Source organism: Capricornis sumatraensis, chromosome X (assembly GCF_032405125.1).
Source record: "Capricornis sumatraensis isolate serow.1 chromosome X, serow.2, whole genome shotgun sequence".
NCBI classification, from domain to species: domain Eukaryota; kingdom Metazoa; phylum Chordata; class Mammalia; order Artiodactyla; family Bovidae; genus Capricornis; species Capricornis sumatraensis.
Window position 1 is genome coordinate 148,793,293 of NC_091092.1, and position 18,534 is coordinate 148,811,826.

The 18,534-nt window shown below is 51.0% G+C and overlaps 1 protein-coding gene across 1 annotated transcript in view; it reads left to right on the top strand.

The window, feature by feature from the left end:
* The window catches only part of DHRSX (dehydrogenase/reductase X-linked), a 143,781-nt gene extending 125,792 nt beyond the window's left edge, over positions 1-17,989 (top strand). Inside the window, exons 6-7 of the mRNA XM_068962083.1 lie at positions 802-1,009; positions 17,349-17,989. Of these exons, the coding sequence (XP_068818184.1) occupies positions 802-1,009; positions 17,349-17,552 (412 nt within the window). The 3' untranslated portion in view covers positions 17,553-17,989. The remainder of the gene's footprint in view (positions 1-801; positions 1,010-17,348) is intronic.
* The last annotated feature ends 545 nt before the right edge of the window (positions 17,990-18,534 follow it).

Consider the following 18,534-nt stretch of genomic DNA (forward strand, 5'->3'; position numbering starts at 1 on the left):
GCTCCCTGACCAGAGATCAAACCCACACCTCTTGCATTGGAAAGTGAAGAGGCCTTCACCACTGGACCGCCAGAAAAAAAGCCCTGTGGTTTTCAGGAAGTGGTGCCCACGTCCAACCTCATAAAATAGTGCCTGATGGTAGGAAGTCAAAAAGGGAGTGGATGGAGGTGGTCATTGTGCCCTAGAGGAGCACATCTGTCCTGGCGTCTTCCCCAAGTGTCGAACACTCCAAGGAGAAAATAAAAAGTGGTGTGGGGCCCTATAGCAAGGTCACAGGTGGGCAGCCCTGCTCCAGAATCACAGGATAAACATCTTTGGAACTGACCAAGCCCCGTAGCAACTGTTGCCACAAGCCTGCGGATCTAAACCAGCCAGTCCCCTGACCCTATATTGGGTGGAATATCCACCCTAGTACCCACCCTGTAGCATCCTAGGAGAACTCCACAGCGCAGGTAACACACGTGGGCGCCCCTGGTGACTCACTCGGTAAAGAATCCACCTGCAGTGCAGGAGACCCGGGTTCCATCCCTGGGTTGGGCAAGATCCCCTGGAGGAGGGCATGGCAACCCACTCCAGTCTTCTTGCCTGGAGAATCCCACGGACGGAGGAGCCTGGTGGGGTGCAGCCCACGGGGTTGCAAAGAGTCGGACACGACTGAGTGACTCAGCACAGCCCGCTTGACCTCGGGCACGTCTCTAGGTGCCCTCAACCCGTGCCTGGCGCTGTGGTCCACGGCTGGGCCAGGGCAGCGTCGGCATCCAGACGCCCGGGTCTCACAGCCTCTCCTCTTTGCTTCCGCAGTACCAGCTACTCGGCACACGCAGCCTACGCCCAGAGCAAGCTGGCCCTGGTGCTGTTCACCTACCACCTGCAGGCGCTGCTGACCGCCCGGGGCGTCCCCGTGACCGCCAGCGTGGCCGACCCCGGCGTGGTGGACACCGACCTCTACAGACACGTCTTCTGGGGCACCCGGCTCGTCAAGAAGCTCCTGGGCTGGTGGGTTTTCAAGGTAAAGGCCGCGATGCTCGGGGTGTTGCTCTGGTCCGCGGGCAGATCTGACTTTAACCTCGTTGACACCGCTGTGTTACTGATTCCAGGCTCTGCATCTTTCTCTGTTCATCCGTTGATGGACACTGAGGTTGCTTTCATGTCTCAGCGATAGTAAATAGTGCTGCGATGAACCCTGGGGTGCGCGTGTCTTTTCTAATCGTTTTCTCCAGATATATGCCCCAGCAGCGGGATCACAGGATCGTATGATGGCTCTGTTTCTAGTTTTTTGCAAACACTCCATACCGTTTTCCATAATGCCTGTGCAAGTATGTATTGCCACCAAAACTGCCGTGAAGGTTGAGTTACAGCTCTCTTTTCTAAACATGGCTTTCTTCAGATATATTCCTAGCAGTAAGATGGCAGGGTCAGATGCTGGATGTATTGTTAATGTTTTTTTCTTTAAGGAACCTCCATACTGTACTGGTAAAGAATCAGCTGGTAAAGAATCCACCTGGCATGCAGGAGATCCCTGGGTTAGATCCCTGGATCAGGAAGATCCCCTGGAGAAAGGAAAGGCTACCTATTCCAGTATTCTGGCCTGGAGAATCCCATGGACTGTATAGTCATGGGGCCGCAAAGAATCGGACACAGCTGAGCGACTTTCACTTCATTTCCTTCTGACCAGTGTGAGGTGTCCCCTCATTGGAGTTTTGATTTGCGTTTCTTTAATAACCAGCGACGCTGAGCATCTTTTCATGTACCGGAAGGCCGTCCGTATGTCTATGTTTGGAGAGATGTCTGTTGGGATCTTCCGTGTGATTTTCTCTTTAGGATAAATTCTCGAGAAGGAGTTTGTTTAGCTAGAGGATGTGCTCTGTGTGTTAAACGCTCAGTCGTGTCTGACTCTCTGTGACCCCATGGACTATAGCCCGCCAGGCTCCTCTGTCCGTGGGATTCTCCAGGCAGGAATACTGGAGTGGGCTGCCGTGCTCTCGTCCAGGGGATCTTCCCCACCCAGGGATCGAACCCGGGTCTCCTGCATTGCAGGTGGATTGTTTATAGTCTGAGCCACCAGGGCGGCCCCTAGCTAAGGGACACAGACATGGAATACGTGGACCCCAATCTCTCACAACACGGCTGCTGATGTGCGTGTAGAACGGTGTCCCCGGCCCATATGCAGTACGGGTAGGTCTCCACGTTTGTCGCTGTTACCAGTCAGGTTGTGTCTTTGCTGCACAGTCATCTGGCTTCTTGCTGGAATCACATCCCTCCTCGAGCTGTGATCTTTTCCGTGGGAGGTGCTGACTCCCCGAGGGGAGTCGGGTAAATCACCCACCTCCGCAGTCCTGGCAGGTGCACAGAATTCATTTCGTCCTCTCTGTGGGATCTCACAGATTAGCAACTGCGATGGTCAGAGCTCTGGAGGGGCGGCGTGGACGCCGTCAGTGACCGTGACTGTCGCCGGTTCTCCGCCTCCGCATTCCCCTCGGTCCGGAATTCCGGGACCACCCACGGAGCTCAGATTCTGGCACAAGATTCTGAACAAGCAGAGGCGACTGTCCCCAGCAAGCAGCCAGCAGCAGCTGTAATCGCATGTCCGTGACCGGGACAGCAAAACCCACCTCTCCTGTATCACCCGGTTCCTCTCTCTGGTTCCATTTAAAATCTCATTTCTTCTTGTGAATGAGACGTGGGTGCTGTGCTATGTCGGTCAGTGTGTCTGACTCTGTGACCCCGTGGACTGTAGCCCGCCAGGCTCCTCTGTCCATAAAAATACTGGGGTGGATTGCTGTGTCCTTCTCCGGGGGATCTTCCCGACCCAGGGATGGAACCCGGGTCTCTCGCACTGCAGGCGGATTCTTGACCGCTGAGCCACCAGGGAAGCCCCAGTCTCTTTGTGTTTACTCTTTGTCAACAACACACTAGCAGTTGCCATGGGCATCCTCTGTCCACCTCTGCAAGGATTCAATCAAGCGCTGCTACGGCTGCACACCTTCCACATTCCCTGAAAGGGGCTCAGCGTGGACAGCAGACAGGAAAGACTGCTCCGGCAAAGACTGGCAGGACAGGTCTTCAGGGGGCTGGGTATTCTCAGGAGCCCAGTTCATGAGCTCGGTTATGTCATCTCCTCACATCTAGAAAAGCACTGAAAAGTCCTGCATGGTGGTGGCCGCTCCCCGTGACGAGCAGAAACCTTGCGTAAAATAATACGTGTACTGGCCTTCCCCCTCTTGGCTCTTTGGAGCAGTCTCTCAGAGCTATCTCAAGTGCTGCCTGCTGGCCCGCAGTTCTCATTTTGCCTGAAACGAAGCTTAGCTGCCAGCTCTCACATTGTGCATTTATTTTTTTGAGTTCAGCGCTTCTCGACTGACCAGATTATGTTTCTAAACCACCTTTCAGATGATTTTTACAAATAGGGAAAAAACCCATTGTAGCATGAAGAGGTCTCCTTCTATTTAATCATTTGCTCTTATTTCCCTATGTTTAGGTGGTGGTTACATTTTTACAAGTCGTATCTCGTTGTTGTTCAGTCCCTCAGTCGTATCTGACTCTGTGACCCCGTGGACCGCAGCACGCCAGGCATCCCTGTCCATCACCAACTCCCGGAGCTTGCTCAAACCCATGCCCATCGAGTCGGTGATGCCATCCAACCATCTCACCCTCTGGCGTCCCCTTTTCCTCCTGCCTTCAATCTTTCCCAGCATCAGGGTCTTTTCCAGTGAGTCAGCTCTTTGCATCAGGTGGCCAAAGGATTGGAGTTTCAGCTTCACCATCAGTCCTTCCAGTGAATATTCAGGACTGATTTCCTTTAGGATGGACTGGTTGGATCTCCTTGCAGTCCAAGGGACTCTCAAGCGTCTTCTGCAACACCACAGTTCAAAAGCATCAATTTTTTGGTTCTCAGCCTTCTTTGTGGTGCAACTCTCATATCCATACATGACTACGGGAAAAAGCATAGCTTTGACTACAGTATACTATACTATACCTATAATATGCTATCATATGTTATATGACTATATAAGTATCAGTATACTTACTTATAAGTGTATATGACTGTACGCTTATATGATTATGCTGGTGCTAAGTCACGTCAGTCGTGTCCGACTCTGTGCGACCCCAAAGACGGCAGCTCGTCAGGCTCCCCCATCCCTGGGATTCTCCAGGCAAGAACACTGGAGTGGGTTGCCACGTCCTTCTCCAATAGTAATATAATAATATGTATATGACTCTACTATAATCATCTCATCTGAACAAATCTAACAGGAGGGGGAATTTTTAACTTACTTTAGGGAGCGTCGAGATTTCAGATGCTGCTGTTCCTTGTCTGAAAGTAAGCCATCTTTCATTTTGCCCACCTTTTTCTTGATGCTTGTGATATTGTGGTCTATGATAAATGCATGTATTTGGGTTTTTGTGTTTTTTTTTTGGTCCCCTTTTCTGCCTCAGCCCTCCTAAAACCCTTGGAATTTCCCAAGTGCTGAGATCCTGAAAGACTCCCCTTGTTATGTAAATGTGTGACCTTTGGGACTTGCCCTAGGGTGGGGGTTGGTTGCCGAGGCAACCAACTGGCCATTAAAGGGTGGGACTTTTCAGTCTTAACCCTCTGACCTCCAGGGAGAGGGGGGCTGGAGATTGAATTCATCACCTATGCCTGGTATTTTGGGGCTTCCCCAGGTGGCTCTGCCTGTAGTGCAGGAGACGGGTTCATCCCTGAATCTGGAAGATCCCCTGGACAACACTCCAGTGTTCTTGACTGGAGAATCCCATGGACAGAGGAGCCAGGCGGGGCTACAGTGCACAGGGTCGCAAAGAGTCAGACACTGCTGAATGGACTCGGCACGCGTGCATTCACACACTTAGATTTGTCTCCTGGGGGAGGTCCCAGTTTATCACCCTGCACGTGGTATTAAATGTTGAGAGCTGCCCACGTTGAGGTATGTCAGAGTAGATTATTGACGCCTGTCCTTGTGAAGTCCTCCACCCGCACCCATGAAGTGGTTCAGACCCTTTCTCTGGGGTAAGAATGCGCGGGTTCTTTCTGGTTTTTTGCTGTTCCTGCAGGTTTGGTCTTCCGCAGACCGCCCTTTCTCTTTCTGTTGGGAACATCAAAGGAAGAGGCATTATAGGACTAGAAGGGCCTGCTATGTCAATGCTGCCTGGGAATTCCGTTTGGTTTTAGAAGACCGTTTTCCCAGTGCACAGTCTCAGTGCTGAGAATTCAACATGATTTTGTTTTGCATTCGCTCAGTCCCTTCCGACTTTCTGCGACCCTATGGACGGAAGCATGCCAGGCTTCCCTGTCCTTCACCAACTCGCAGAGCCTTCCCAAACTCATGTCCATTTAAAGTCAGTGACGCCATCTAAAAATCTCATCCTCTGTCGTCCCCTTCTCCTCTTGCCTTCAATCTTTCCCAGGATCAGGGTCTTTTTGAATGAGACAGTTCTTCCCATCAGGTGGCCAAAGGATTGGAGTTTCAGCTTCAGCATCGGTCCTTCCAAAGAATAATCAGGATTGATTTCCTTTAGGATGGACTGTTTGGATCTCCTTGCAGTCCAAGGGACTCTCAAGCGTCTTCTTCAACACCACGGTTCAAAAGCATCAATTCTTTGGCACTCAGCTTTCTTTACAGTCCAACTCTCACATCCATACATTAGAAATAACCATAGCTTTGGCTAGACGGACCTTTGTTGGCAAAGTAATGTCTCTGCTTTTTCATATGCTGTCTAGGTCGGTCATAGCTTTCCTTCCAAGGAGCAAGCGTCTTTTAATTTCATGGCTGCAGCCACCATCTGCAGGGATTTTGGAGCCCAAGAGAATAAAGTCTCTCACTGTTTCCAGATGCTTCGCACCTTCTTTACGCACGTTAAGCGCTGGAGTATTTAGTCTTTGCCAGCTTGAGTCAACTGCTGGGTGCTTGCATCCTGGAGCAGGAAACGGGGTTAGCTGTGTTTTAATGAGCATTTTCCGAAACACCCTGTGGTTCAGCAGTCTCCGTGGGATTACTTGGCATCTGAACGTTGCCTTTTTGGAAACGTCTGCTCGTCACGTTTCCCCTTTTGTTTAGGGGGTCTCTGTTTTTGTTGGCGTTTGATCACTAAGCCGTGTCCCACTCACTGTGACCCTAAGGAATCGCAGCACGCCAGGCTTCCCTGTCCTTCACTGTCTCCTGGAGTTTGCTCAAACTCATGTCCAGTGAGTTGGTGATGTTTAGCCTTTCTCTCTCTCTTTTTTTTTTGATGAAACTTTATGTATTTATTAAAATGTTGGAGCTGTAACTTGATTTCCAGAGTGGTGTTAGTTTCAGGAGTATGACAAGGTGAACCGTTTATGAATATGCGTGTGTCCACTCTCTCTTTAGACTGTTGGCCATCTAGGTCGTTTCAGAATATCCAGTGGAGTTCCCTGTGCCGCACAGCGGGTCCTTTGTAGTTATCCGTCTTATATATCCTACTGTGTATATGTCAGTTTCCATCTCCCAATTCATCCCACGCTCCTTTACCCCCAAGTAACCGTCAGTTTGTTTTCTGTGTCTGCGACTCTATTTCGGTTTTGGAAACATGTTCATCTGTACCCTTTCTTTATTAAGATCCCACATATCTGTGATATCGTAGGGCGTTTGTCTTTCTCTGTCTGGCTGACCTTACGTATTATAACCATCTCTGCATCCACCTGTGTTGGTGCAAATGGCATGATCGCATTCTTTTCTGTGGCTGGCTGATACTCCATGCGTGTGCAGTCGCCATATCCTCTTTATCCATTCATCGGCCGGTGGATATCCACGCTGTTTCCATGGATGTGGCTGTTGTAAACATTCAGTTCAGTTCAGTGCAGTCGCTCAGTCGTGTCCGACTCTCTGCGACCCCATGAATCGCAGCACGCCAGGCCTCCCTGTCCATCACCAACTCCCAGAGTCCACTCAAACTCACATCCATCGAGTCGATGATGCCATCCAGCCGTCTCATCCTCTGTCATCTCCTTCTCCTCCTGCCCCCTATCCCTCCCAGCATCAGAGTCTTTTCCAATGAGTCAACTCTTCGCATGAGGTGGCCAAAGTATTGGAGTTTCAGCTTTAGCATCATTCCTTCCAAAGAAATCCCAGGGCTGATCTCCTTTAGGATGGACTGGTTGGATCTCCTTGCAGTCCAAGGGACTCTCAAGAGTCTTCTCCAACACCACAGTTCAAAAGCATCAATTCTTCGGCGCTCAGCGTTCTTCACAGTCCAACTCTCACATCCATACATGACCACTGGGAAAACCATAGCCTTGACTAGACAGGCCTTAGTCGGCAAAGTAATGTCTCTGCTTTTCAACATGCTATCTAGGTTGGTCCTAAGTTGTTAAATATTAGGCTTTCTCTTTTGGGTTCACCCCTGTTTGTTTATTCTGACTGCTAATTCGTGACTTTCACGTATGTTGCTAATACTCTTTTCCACTGTATTTTCTGTTTCAAGAAGATACAAAGCAGTAATATTGGAGAGTCATAACCAATGATATTAGAACATAGGAGGAAAATATTCTGGAGATGGAGAAACCAAAAAATAGATATACTAATGTTTATCTGTATCTGTATCTGGAGACACATGCATAAACAGATGTATGTACATGGAACGGGGGCTTCGCAGGTGGCACAGTGATAGAAAATCCCCCAGCCAATGCAGGAGACTTGGGTTTAATCCCTAAGTTGGGGAGATCCCCTGGAAAAGGAAATGGCAACCCACTCTATTATTCTTGCTTGGAGAATCCCATGGACAGAGGAGCCTGGTGGGCCACAGTCTATGGGGTCACATAGAGAGTCAGACTCACCTGAGCACACACGCAACCATATACTATACGAGTTACTTCCTTAGATGCATGCGTATTTGTATGACTTGTGTGAATTCTCAAAAGGGTGTGCCCTTGATCCCTGGACGGTGGGGGGAGTCTGTAGGACTGACGTGTCTTTGTGTCCCTTTACGTCATTTAGTGACATTCTTTTTAGTCCGTCCCCTACGTACAAACAAGTTCCATTCCAGGAGCACGTCCCTACGTCCTGTTTGTGAGTCCAACAGAGTTAGCCGGGGTACCCAACTAACCCAGTCGGCTGAATAGTTCTGTACTGTCTTAGCTTTATAGTACTTTTCACACAAAAAATACACAAGAAGCAAACGCAAGATAAACATTTTCAATCTTATAGTACGGTACCGTGAAAAGGACAGTCGTCCAGGGCAACAGCTGGCACACAGGGGCTGGCATCGACAGAATCAGGCAAGAGGGGTTAGTGACTGAGCAGGGAGAGGCGGGGGAGACGGCAGGGCTGAAGAACTGTCAGCAAAGTAGACGGAGGGCGAGCTGCAGTGTTGCTCATGCCTGAGGCTCATGGAACGCACCTTCACATCTTTGCGAGTTTGCAACTTGAGAGCTCGCGTGTAGAGGACTTCCCTGGTACATCACTGTGAAACCTCTATTCTGCGCCTTACCAAAAACCGTGGACTTGATTCCAAGTTCAGAGCCAGTTCCCGGAGCACGGCAGTTTTTCCCTTGGAAAAAAAAATGATAGGTTGATACATTTATGAAGATGAGACGCTTAATTAGTTTTTTAAAAGTAGTTTTCTTTATTTATTGGCCACGCTGGGTCTTCATTGCTGTGTGGAATTTTCTGCAGCTGCACAAAGCAGGGTAACTCTCCAGTTGAGGTGCTTGAGGGCTTCTCAAGGTGATGCCTTCTGTTACTGCCGAGCACAGGCTCTGAGACACAGGTTCAGTAGTTGCGGCGGCTTAGTTGCTCTGTGGCACGCGGGATCTTCCCAGACCGGGGATGGAACATGAATATCCTGCATTGGCTGGTGGATTCTTTACCACTGAGCCGCCAGTGAAGCCTTTATATGGTTCTTTCCACGAGCGAATCGAGACTGTTCCGTTGATCACTGCCTGCAGCTGGCTGACGTCTCATGCACGCCCTCTGCACAGACTTCTGAAGACAGTTAATAAGGCGTGGAGCAGGCATGTCCCATGATTGTACCAGGAACTCCCCTGCTCCTGACTCTCTTGCTTCCTCAGCCATCCTCTCGAGCCGTAAGAGGAGGACTATGGCAGTAATGATCTGCGCTTGTGTTGAGGGCAGAACGCAGACACTGTGGCCCTCAGAGCGGAGCTGAAGGTTGACCTTGGGCCACAAAGGAGGCTGAGCACCGAAGATTTGATAGTTTCAAACTGTGGTGCTGGAGAAGACTCTTGGACTGCAATGAGATCCAGCTGGTCCATCCTAAAGGAAATCAAGCATGAATGGTCACTCGAAGGACTGATGCTAAAGCTCCAATACTTTGGCCACCTCGTGTGAAGAGCCAACTCACTGGAAAAGACCTCGATGCTGGGAAAGATTGAAGGGGGGAGGAGAAGGGGATGACAGAGGATGAGATGGCTGAATGGCACCATCAACTCAATGGACAGGAGATTGAGCAAACTCCAGGAGACGGTGAAGGACAGGGAAGCCTGGCGTGTTGCAGCCCATGGGGTCACAAAGAGTCAGACACAACTGAAGAACAATCCAAGGGTCCAAGGAGCCTGAGTTAGGCTCAGACCATTGGTGATGAAGAAATAGCTCAAGATGGGGGTGATTATACTGTCACTGCCCCCTTCTCATTGGGGTCCCCATCTGAACCCCTGACCCCCTGATAATGATCTGATATCCCCCTTTCTCGAGTCTCCTCAGGATACCTGGTTCCAGCTCCAGTCTGGACACAGGAGAGCCCAAGCTTGCCATTGCCCACTTGCAGTGAGTGGCTTAGATTTTGGGGCTACACCCTATCCAGGGATGCCACATACTTGATGCCAGCAGTGACGTAGAATCAGATGCTTCCAGCCTCTGGAGCATCCCATGGACCACAGTCTACAGGGCATCCCATGGACCACAGTCTACAGAGCATCCATGGCCCACAATCTACAGAGCATCCCACGGACCACAGCCTACAGAGCATCCCATGGGCCACAGTCTACAGTGCATCTCATGGACCACAGTCTACAGAGCATCCCGTGGGCCACACTCTACAGAGCATCCCATGGGCCACACTCTACAGAACATCCATGTGCCACAGTCTACAGAGCATCCCATGGGCCACACTCTACAGAGCATCCATGGGCCACAGTCTATAGAGCATCCATGGGCCACAGTCTACAGAGCATCCCATGGGCCACACTCTACAGAGCATCCATGGGCCACAGTCTACAGAGCATCCATGGGCCACAGTCTACAGAGCATCCCATGGGCCACAGTCTACAGGGCATCCCATGGGCCACAGTCTACAGAGCATCCCATGGGCCACAGTCTACAGAGCATCCCATGGGCCACAGTCTACAGAGCATCCCATGGGCCACACTCTACAGAGCATCCCATGGACCACAGTCTACAGAGCATCCATGGAACACAGCCCACAGAGCATCCCGTGGACCTCAGCCCACAGAGCATCCCATGGGCCACAGTCTACAGAGCATCCATGGAACACAGCCCACACAGCATCCTATGGATCACAGCCCACAGAGCATCCCACGGACCACAGTCTACAGAGCATCCATGGCCCACAGCCCACACAGCATCCTATGGATCACGCCCCACAGAACATCCTGTGGACCACAGCCCACACAGCATCCCACGGACCACAGCCCACAGAGCATCCATGGACCACAGCCCACAGAGCATCCCTGGACCACAGTCTACAGAGCATCCCTGGACCACAGTCTACAGAGCATCCCATGGGCCACAGTCTACAGGGCATCCCATGGGCCACAGTCTACAGAGTATCCCATGGACCACAGTCTACAGGGCATCCCATGGGCCACAGTCTACAGAGTATCCATGGCCCACAGCCCACAGAGCATCCATGGACCACAGTCTACAGAGCATCCATGGATCACACCTCACAGAGCATCCTGTGGACCACAGCCCACACAGCATCCCATGGACCACAGTCTACAGAGCATCCCGTGGGCCACAATCTACAGAGCATCCATGGATCACTGCCCACAGAGCATCCCATGAACCACAGTCTACAGTGCATCCCATGGGCCACAGTCTACAGTGCATCCCATGGGCCACAGTCTACAGAGCATCCATGCGCCACAGTCTACAGGGCATCCCATGGGCCACAGTCTACAGAGCATCCATGGGCCACAGTCTACAGTGCATCCCATGGACCACAGTCTACAGAGCATCCATGGGCCACAGTCTACAGAGCATCCATGGACCACAGTCTACAGAGCATCCATGGGCCACAGTCTACAGTGCATCCCATGGACCACAGTCTACAGGGCATCCCATGGGCCACAGTCTAGAGAGCATCCATGGACTGCAGCCCACAGAGCATCTTGTGGATCACAGCCTACAGAGCATCCCATGGACCACAGTCTACAGAGCATCCCGTGGACCTCAGCCCACAGAGCATCCATGGACTGCAGCCCACAGAGCATCTTGTGGATCACAGCCTACAGAGCATCCCATGGACCACAGTCTACAGAGCATCCCGTGGACCTCAGCCCACAGAGCATCCATGGACCACAGCCCACAGAGCATCCATGGGCCACAGTCTACAGAGCATCCATGGACCAGAGAGCATGATCCATAGGCAGTGAACCCAGGGTCTGGTTAGAGGCCATTGCAAGCATGGAGAGAGACAGGAGATTGTTTTGAAGATGACTCCAGGACTTCTCTGGTGGTCCAGTTGCTAAGATTCCACGCTCCCAATGCAGGGGGCCTGAGTTCAGTCCCTGGTCAGAGAATTAGATTTCACATACCTCAGCCTAATTCATGTGCCACAACGAAAGATGCCCCATGCCACAAGTAAGGCCTGGTGCAGATAAATAAATAAATGTGTGTGTGTGTGCACACACACAGGGGTGCACACACTCAGTCACTCAGTCATGTCCGACTCTGTGTGACCCCATGGACTGTAGCCCACCAGGCTCCTCTGTCCATGGGATTGTCCAGGCAAGAAGACTGGAGTGGGTTGCCATTTCTTTCTCAAGGGCCTCTTCCTGACCCAGGGATCAAGCCCACGTCTCCTGCATTGGCAGGTGATTCTTTAGCACTGAGCCATGGGGAAGACCAAATAGATAAGTATGGAAAAAAAAAAAAAAAAAAGGACCATTCCAAAGAGCACATCATAATGTCTTGACTCGTTGACCTTGAAAGGTGAAGCAAGGAAGTCTCAGGAGTCATTTGGGGTTTCTGATGCAGGAACATCAGGCTGTGTGTTGGCACCTGTCTGGGAAATAGGGTACCAGGCAGATGAGAAGGGAAGATTATTTGACCCTGAGGTGTGTCCGTGGGGTATCCGCCTCCAGTGCCAGCTGGGCTGCTGAGAGCATGTGTCCACAACTCAGAGGAACACACAGAAAGGGCAGCTTTCAGGGATTCCGGCAGAGATGCAAGAGACTTGTCAGGGGAACATGCCCATCCTGATTCAGGAGGACGGTGGGGAGGGTTGGGGTCTCCAGAAGAACCAAAATCTGGCCATCCTGTGCACCCTCCCGCTCCCTTGCCCTCCCTCTACTCTGCCCCTCATCTTTGTAATTTCTTAATTCTGGATGATGGCATCTCCTAAGATTGTTGTGAGCGGCACTGACATAATTTGTGGGAAAGCGTTTCCAACCCTGCACAGGGCTGTGTAATTATGTAATTATAACACATTCATCTTTCTCTGCAGCACACAGTTCCCAGCTCTGTTGAGCACAGTTTCAATCCCACCCTCTGGTCTCTTTGCTTTTTATTTTGGTTTCTTTTTTCCATGCTCATGTACCCAGCCATTGACCCAATGCCCCTTCCTGTTGTGAGCTCCAGGTGCCCGGGAGCTCTTATCTAAACTATCCTTGGTATTCAGGGCCCCGAAAATACTGTTATTGTCTTAAAGTTGCTCAGTCATGTCTGGCTCTTGGTGACCCCATGGGTTGCAGCACGCCAGGCTTCCCTGTCCTTCACCATCTCCTGGAGTTTACTGAAACTTATGTCCATTGAATCGGCGATGCCATCCAACCATCTCATCCTCTGTCGTCCCCTTCTCCTCCCGGCCTCCAATCTTTCCCAACATCAGGGACTTTTCCATTGAGTCTGTTCTTTGCATCAGGTGGCCAAAGTATTGGAGTTTCAGCTTCAGCATCAGTCCTTCCAATGAATATTCAGGACTGATTTCCTTTAAGAGGGGCTGGTTGGATTTCCTTGCAGTCCAAGGGACTCTCAATAGTCTTCTCCAGCTCCAGCACTACAATTCAAAAGTATTAATTCGTCAGTGTTCTGCCTTCTTTATGGAAACACAGGTGACTCTCAGCGTCTCGGACCTCCTCCCTTTCAGGCAGGGATGATGTGTCACGATCCTCATGGCTGAGACTTGGGACTGTGCCGTTAGACGCGGGGAAGAAGAAATGCATAAAACCGTCCGTTTCATGAGCTGTCAAAACGTTTGGGAATTAAAACATTACAAATGAAATCGCATTTCCTTCCTCTCTGTCATCCGCCCGAGGCCTGGAAATGTTCTGTAGGTGATCGAGGGCGGCTGTTTTTAGCCCGGCATCTATCATGTGCTTAAGTGGGATAAGTGGATGTGATTAATCCTCCATGAGATGTGTGAGCGCCGAGAATGGCTCTTTTTCAAAAAAATTTCCCTTTTCTATGTCAGAGAACTCTCTGGATGGTCAAGACCACCTTGGGTGAATGTTGTGTGTGCATGCAAGGATATGCGTGTGTGTGTGTGAATGTGTGTACATGAGGGCATCAGTTCAGTTCAGTTCAGTCGCTCAGTCGTGTCCGACTCTTTGCAACCCCATGAACTGCAGCACGCTGGGCCTCCCTGTCCATCACCAACTCCTGGAGTTATATGTGTGTAAATGTGAATGTGTGTGTCTGCATGTAAATACATGTGTGTTTTGTATGTGTGTGCATATGAATAGTTGCACATGTGTGAAAATGCATGTGTGTGCCTGGGGGAATGTGTGTGTGTGTGAAGGTATGCATGTGAGTGTGTGTGTGTGTGTGCATGTGAATATTTGTGTATCCATATAAATGTGTGTGTCTGCCTGGGTGTATGTATGTGCAGCCCTGTGAATGTGTGCACCTGGATGTGCTTGCATGCATATGTGTGTTTGTGTGCATGTGAGTGTGTGTGCATCTGTGTAAATGCATGTGTGTGCCTGAGAGTATGTGTATCCGTGTGAATGTGTGTGCCTGGGTGTGTGTCTGCATATAAGTGCATTTGTGTGCATGGGGGTGTGCATGTGAGTGTGTGTATGTGCATGTGGATATTTGTGTGTCTGTGTGAACATTTGTGCGTCCATATAAATACATTTGTGTGCTTATGGGTTTGTGTGCATGTGGGTGTGTGTGCATCTGTGTAAATGCATGTGTGTGCCTGAGGGTATGTGTATCCGTGTGAATGTGTGTGCCTGGGTGTGTGTCTGCATATAAATGCATTTGTGTGCATGGGTGTGTGTGCATGTGAGTGTGTGTGGTGCATGTGGATATTTGTGTGTCTGTGTGAACATTTGTGCGTCCATATAAATACATTTGTGTGCTTATGGGTTTGTGTGCATGGGTGTGTGTGCATCTGTGTAAATGCATGTGTGTGCCTGAGGGTATGTGTATCCATGTGAATGTGTGTGCCTGGGTGTGTGTCTGCATATAAGTGCATTTGTGTGCATGGGTGTGTGTGCATGTGTGTGTGTGCATCTGTGTAAATGCATGTGTGTGCCTGAGGGTATGTGTATCCGTGTGAATGTGTGTGCCTGGGTGTGTGTCTGCATATAAATGCATTTGTGTGCATGGGTGTGTGTGCATGTGAGTGTGTGTGGTGCATGTGGATGTTTGTGTGTCTGTGTGAACACTTGTGCATCCATATAGATACATTTGTGTGCTTATGGGTTTGTGTGCATGTGAGTGTGTGCCTGTGAATATATGTGTGTGCCTGGGTTATGTGTATCCATGTGAATGTGTGTGGGTGTGTGTGCCTGTGCTCATAAATGCATTTGTGCGCATGGGTGTGTGTGCTGTGAGTGTGTGTGCATGTGAATATTTGTGTGTGCATGTGAATACATGTGGGCACTTGGGTGTGTGTGCATTGAGTATATCTGTCTGTTCATGTGTATATTTGTGCGTCCATATGCATGTGTGTGCATGTGAGTGTGTGCATGTGAATATTTGTGTGTCCATATACATGCATCTGTGTGCATGGGGGTGTGTGTGCGTGTGACTGTGTGAGCATGTGAATATTGGCATGTGCATGGGTGTGTGTGTGTGCCCGTGAATGTCTGTGCCTGGGTTTATGTGAGTGTGCATGCATGAGGGTGTAGTATGTTTGTGCTTGGGAATTGCATCAACAGACAGAGTCCCATGACATCTCATCCCTCCTGACTGTACCTGAGTTTCTGGCAAAGTGCCCTCCCAAGTTCATGTCCAGCACACCACAGGCGCCATCCCCTAAAACAGCCATCCTTGTGTTCCATTGGACATGCCAATCACAAGGACTGTTACCCAGATAAGAGGATTTTCAAGGTGTAGGGGAAGTGAAGTGGACCCCTTCCTCCCCAGACAATGCCCGCTGGATGACCCAAAGGAGGCAGCCTCTAAAGACAAGACTGGATGCCTCTCAAGACAGCGGAGCCCTGTGGCTACATTAAAGAGGGTCTTTCTCGTGCAAGTGACTCACTCCAGGGGCGAGACAAAGTGGGGGTTCTGGGCACAGACCCCTGGGATCTCAGCCTGGAGAATGACCGACTTAGGAAGCAGGCTCACTCCGGGAGCTGATGTAACCATGTGTTTGTTGTGGAGGTGCAGCGCTCCCCGGTAATCCATCTGACCAAGAACAACAGGATATTTGTCACTGTGACTACCCAGGGGATGTTCTTAGCCTATCTCCGTCTGGAAAATGTGACTATGAGGTTGTCTCCTGGCCTCAATCTGTTTCTGGTGATGCTTCCAAAGACAGACTCTTAGAGGCACACGAGAAGGACCAGGGTAGGCCGAGTTGAGTGAATTTTCCGAAGTTTAAGTGACAAGCTCGAGAACGACTGTTACCTTGACAATAAGATAAGGGAGTTTTCTTGATTCCTAGGTGGCTCAGTGGTAAAGAATCTGCCTTCTATAGGAAGGAGAGGCAGGTTCAATCCCTGAGTCGGGAAGATTCCCTGGAGGAGGAAATGGCAACCCACTCCAGTATTTTTGTCTGGAGAATCCCCTGGACGGAGGAGCCTGGTGGGCTACAGTCCACAGGGTCACAAAGAATTGGACACGACTTCTAATCCGGTGATCACGCCCAGGCATGAGCCCTCAGCCCAGAAGCTCAGCATGTGTTACATTCCAACCTTCTGCCTTCCACCCAGCATCCACTTTTCTCCCATCTCTCTAATTCCTTTCAAGCTCCTTTTCACACTTTCCAGTTCTCATATGGTACCTCCTCCCCTGCTTGGAAAGCAAGGACCTCTCTGCTGTCTGAATATTTCCTCTAAAATTGCTAGAGAGCACGCGTTCAACCCTGAGGCTGAACCGCCATCTGCTTTGACCCAGAGAGTTGGCATTCTGGTTTCACAGAGCCTGCACTGCATGGCAGGAATCAACCCAACCTTGTAAATCAACTCTGCATGCGTGCTAAGTTGCTTCAAGTGGGTCCGACTCCTTGCAACCCCATGGACTGGAACCTCCCAGGCTCCTCTGTCCGTGGGATTCTGCAGGCAAGGATACGGGAGTGGGTGCAGCCCACTGGAGTGGGTAGCCATGCCCTTCTGCAGAGGATCTTCCCAACCCAGGGATTGAACCTGCATCTCTTACAGTCTCCCGCATCTCTTTGCAGTCTCCTGCATTGACAGGCAGGTTCTTTACCACTAGTACCACCTGGGAAGCCTCATAAATCAACTATACTTCAATAAAATGAATTTTTTTAAAAAAGAACTGGAGTCTTGAGTATTTAAACTCAGCGTTTGTGCCCAGAACCCACACTTTGTCCCGCCCCTGCAGTGAGTCACGTCCATGAGAAAGACCTTTTCTATTGCAGCCACAGAGCTCCGCTCTCTTGAGATGTATCCAGCTTTCTCTTTAGAGGCTGCTTCCTTTGGTCGTCCAGAGCAATGGGGGTGTAACACGTACAGGTAACATGTAACACGTACAGGCTCTTTGCACGTGTGTGTGGGAATGCATGAGAACATGGAGACACAACCCACAAGGCTGCACCATTGTGAGGCACAGAGTGCCAGCTCCCCCAGCCTTGGCCAGCCAGGCTTGAGTTGATGAGTCGATGGGCCCCCAGTAAGGGGCCTTGTGTCTCCCTCTTGATGTCTGTGGGCTCCCGAGACCCCGTGTCCCTGCTCTGACAGTGAGCATCTTCCTCTGTGTTTCTTCTCCCCACAGACCCCAGACGAGGGAGCCTGGACCTCCGTCTACGCCGCGGTCACCCCAGCCCTGGAAGGTCTCGGTGGCCGCTATCTCTACAACGAGAGGGAGACCCGGTCTCTGGAGGCCACGTACGACCTGGAGCTTCAGCGGCAGCTCTGGGCCAGAAGCTGCCAGTTGACAGGCATCACCGATGTGACCCGGGAGACCTTCGGCGAGTAGCGGGCTGCCGGGAAGACTGTGGTCCGACCCAGGGAACATCACGGTTGGCGCCACACTTGCAGGTCTGTTTGTGCTGAACCACATCTCTCCATCACCTTCATCCCCCCGATGCTCCGGGTCCTGTATCCCCTCAGGGTCTCTTGTCATGACCCGGGAGACCTTCGGTGGGTAGCGGCCTGCCAGGAAGACCGTGGTCCAATGGGGAACACCACGGTCTGTGCCGCCCTCACAGGTGTGTTTCTGCTGGACCACATCTCTCCATCACCCTCATCTCCCCGACCCTCCGGGCTCTGTATCCCCCGCCCCGGGTCTCCCATCAAGACCAGGGTGGGAACTCACAGAAAAGAGGAACGCTGAGTGGACCCCTGAGCTGGCGTGGTTCTCAGCCACGAATCCTGTGATCCCTGCTAAGTGTCCAGTTGTACTGGGTGCTCTGAGTCATTAAATCTTGCAAGCCTCATGGACAGTGTCCCTTTCCTAAGTGCAGAGGCGCTGTGGAACCCTGGGGTAGACATGTTTCGGGTGAAACAGGCACTTTCAAGGGAAGTCCGGTAGCTACGAGGATGTCCTGCGTTCCCGTCTGTCTCACTCCTGAACCGTGCCAGAGATGCATCTCTGATTCCTGGCTCCCAGAAAGGGAGACGCTTTGAGCCTTCCTTCTTCACTGTCTTGCTCAAGGGTCATGTGACCCCGCATCGTCTTCAGGAGGACTGGCTCCTAGGGGCTAACCTGTGGCCCCCAGGGTTCCGACCAGGGGTCTCACCCCACCACTCATGGAAGGACGGTCTCCTGAGAGGTAGGTAATTCTGTAGGACACGTGATACCAGGGGAGCCCGGAACACCAGTCCCCATGGGGCCCTCTAGGACGCAGATGTGGACAGGATGTGGGCGTCTGGACCACCTCCACCACCTTTTAGGGTCTCGGTCGTAGAACGGCAGCTTTGCAGTCCACTGACCCTTCAGTGGGCACACGAAACCTCTC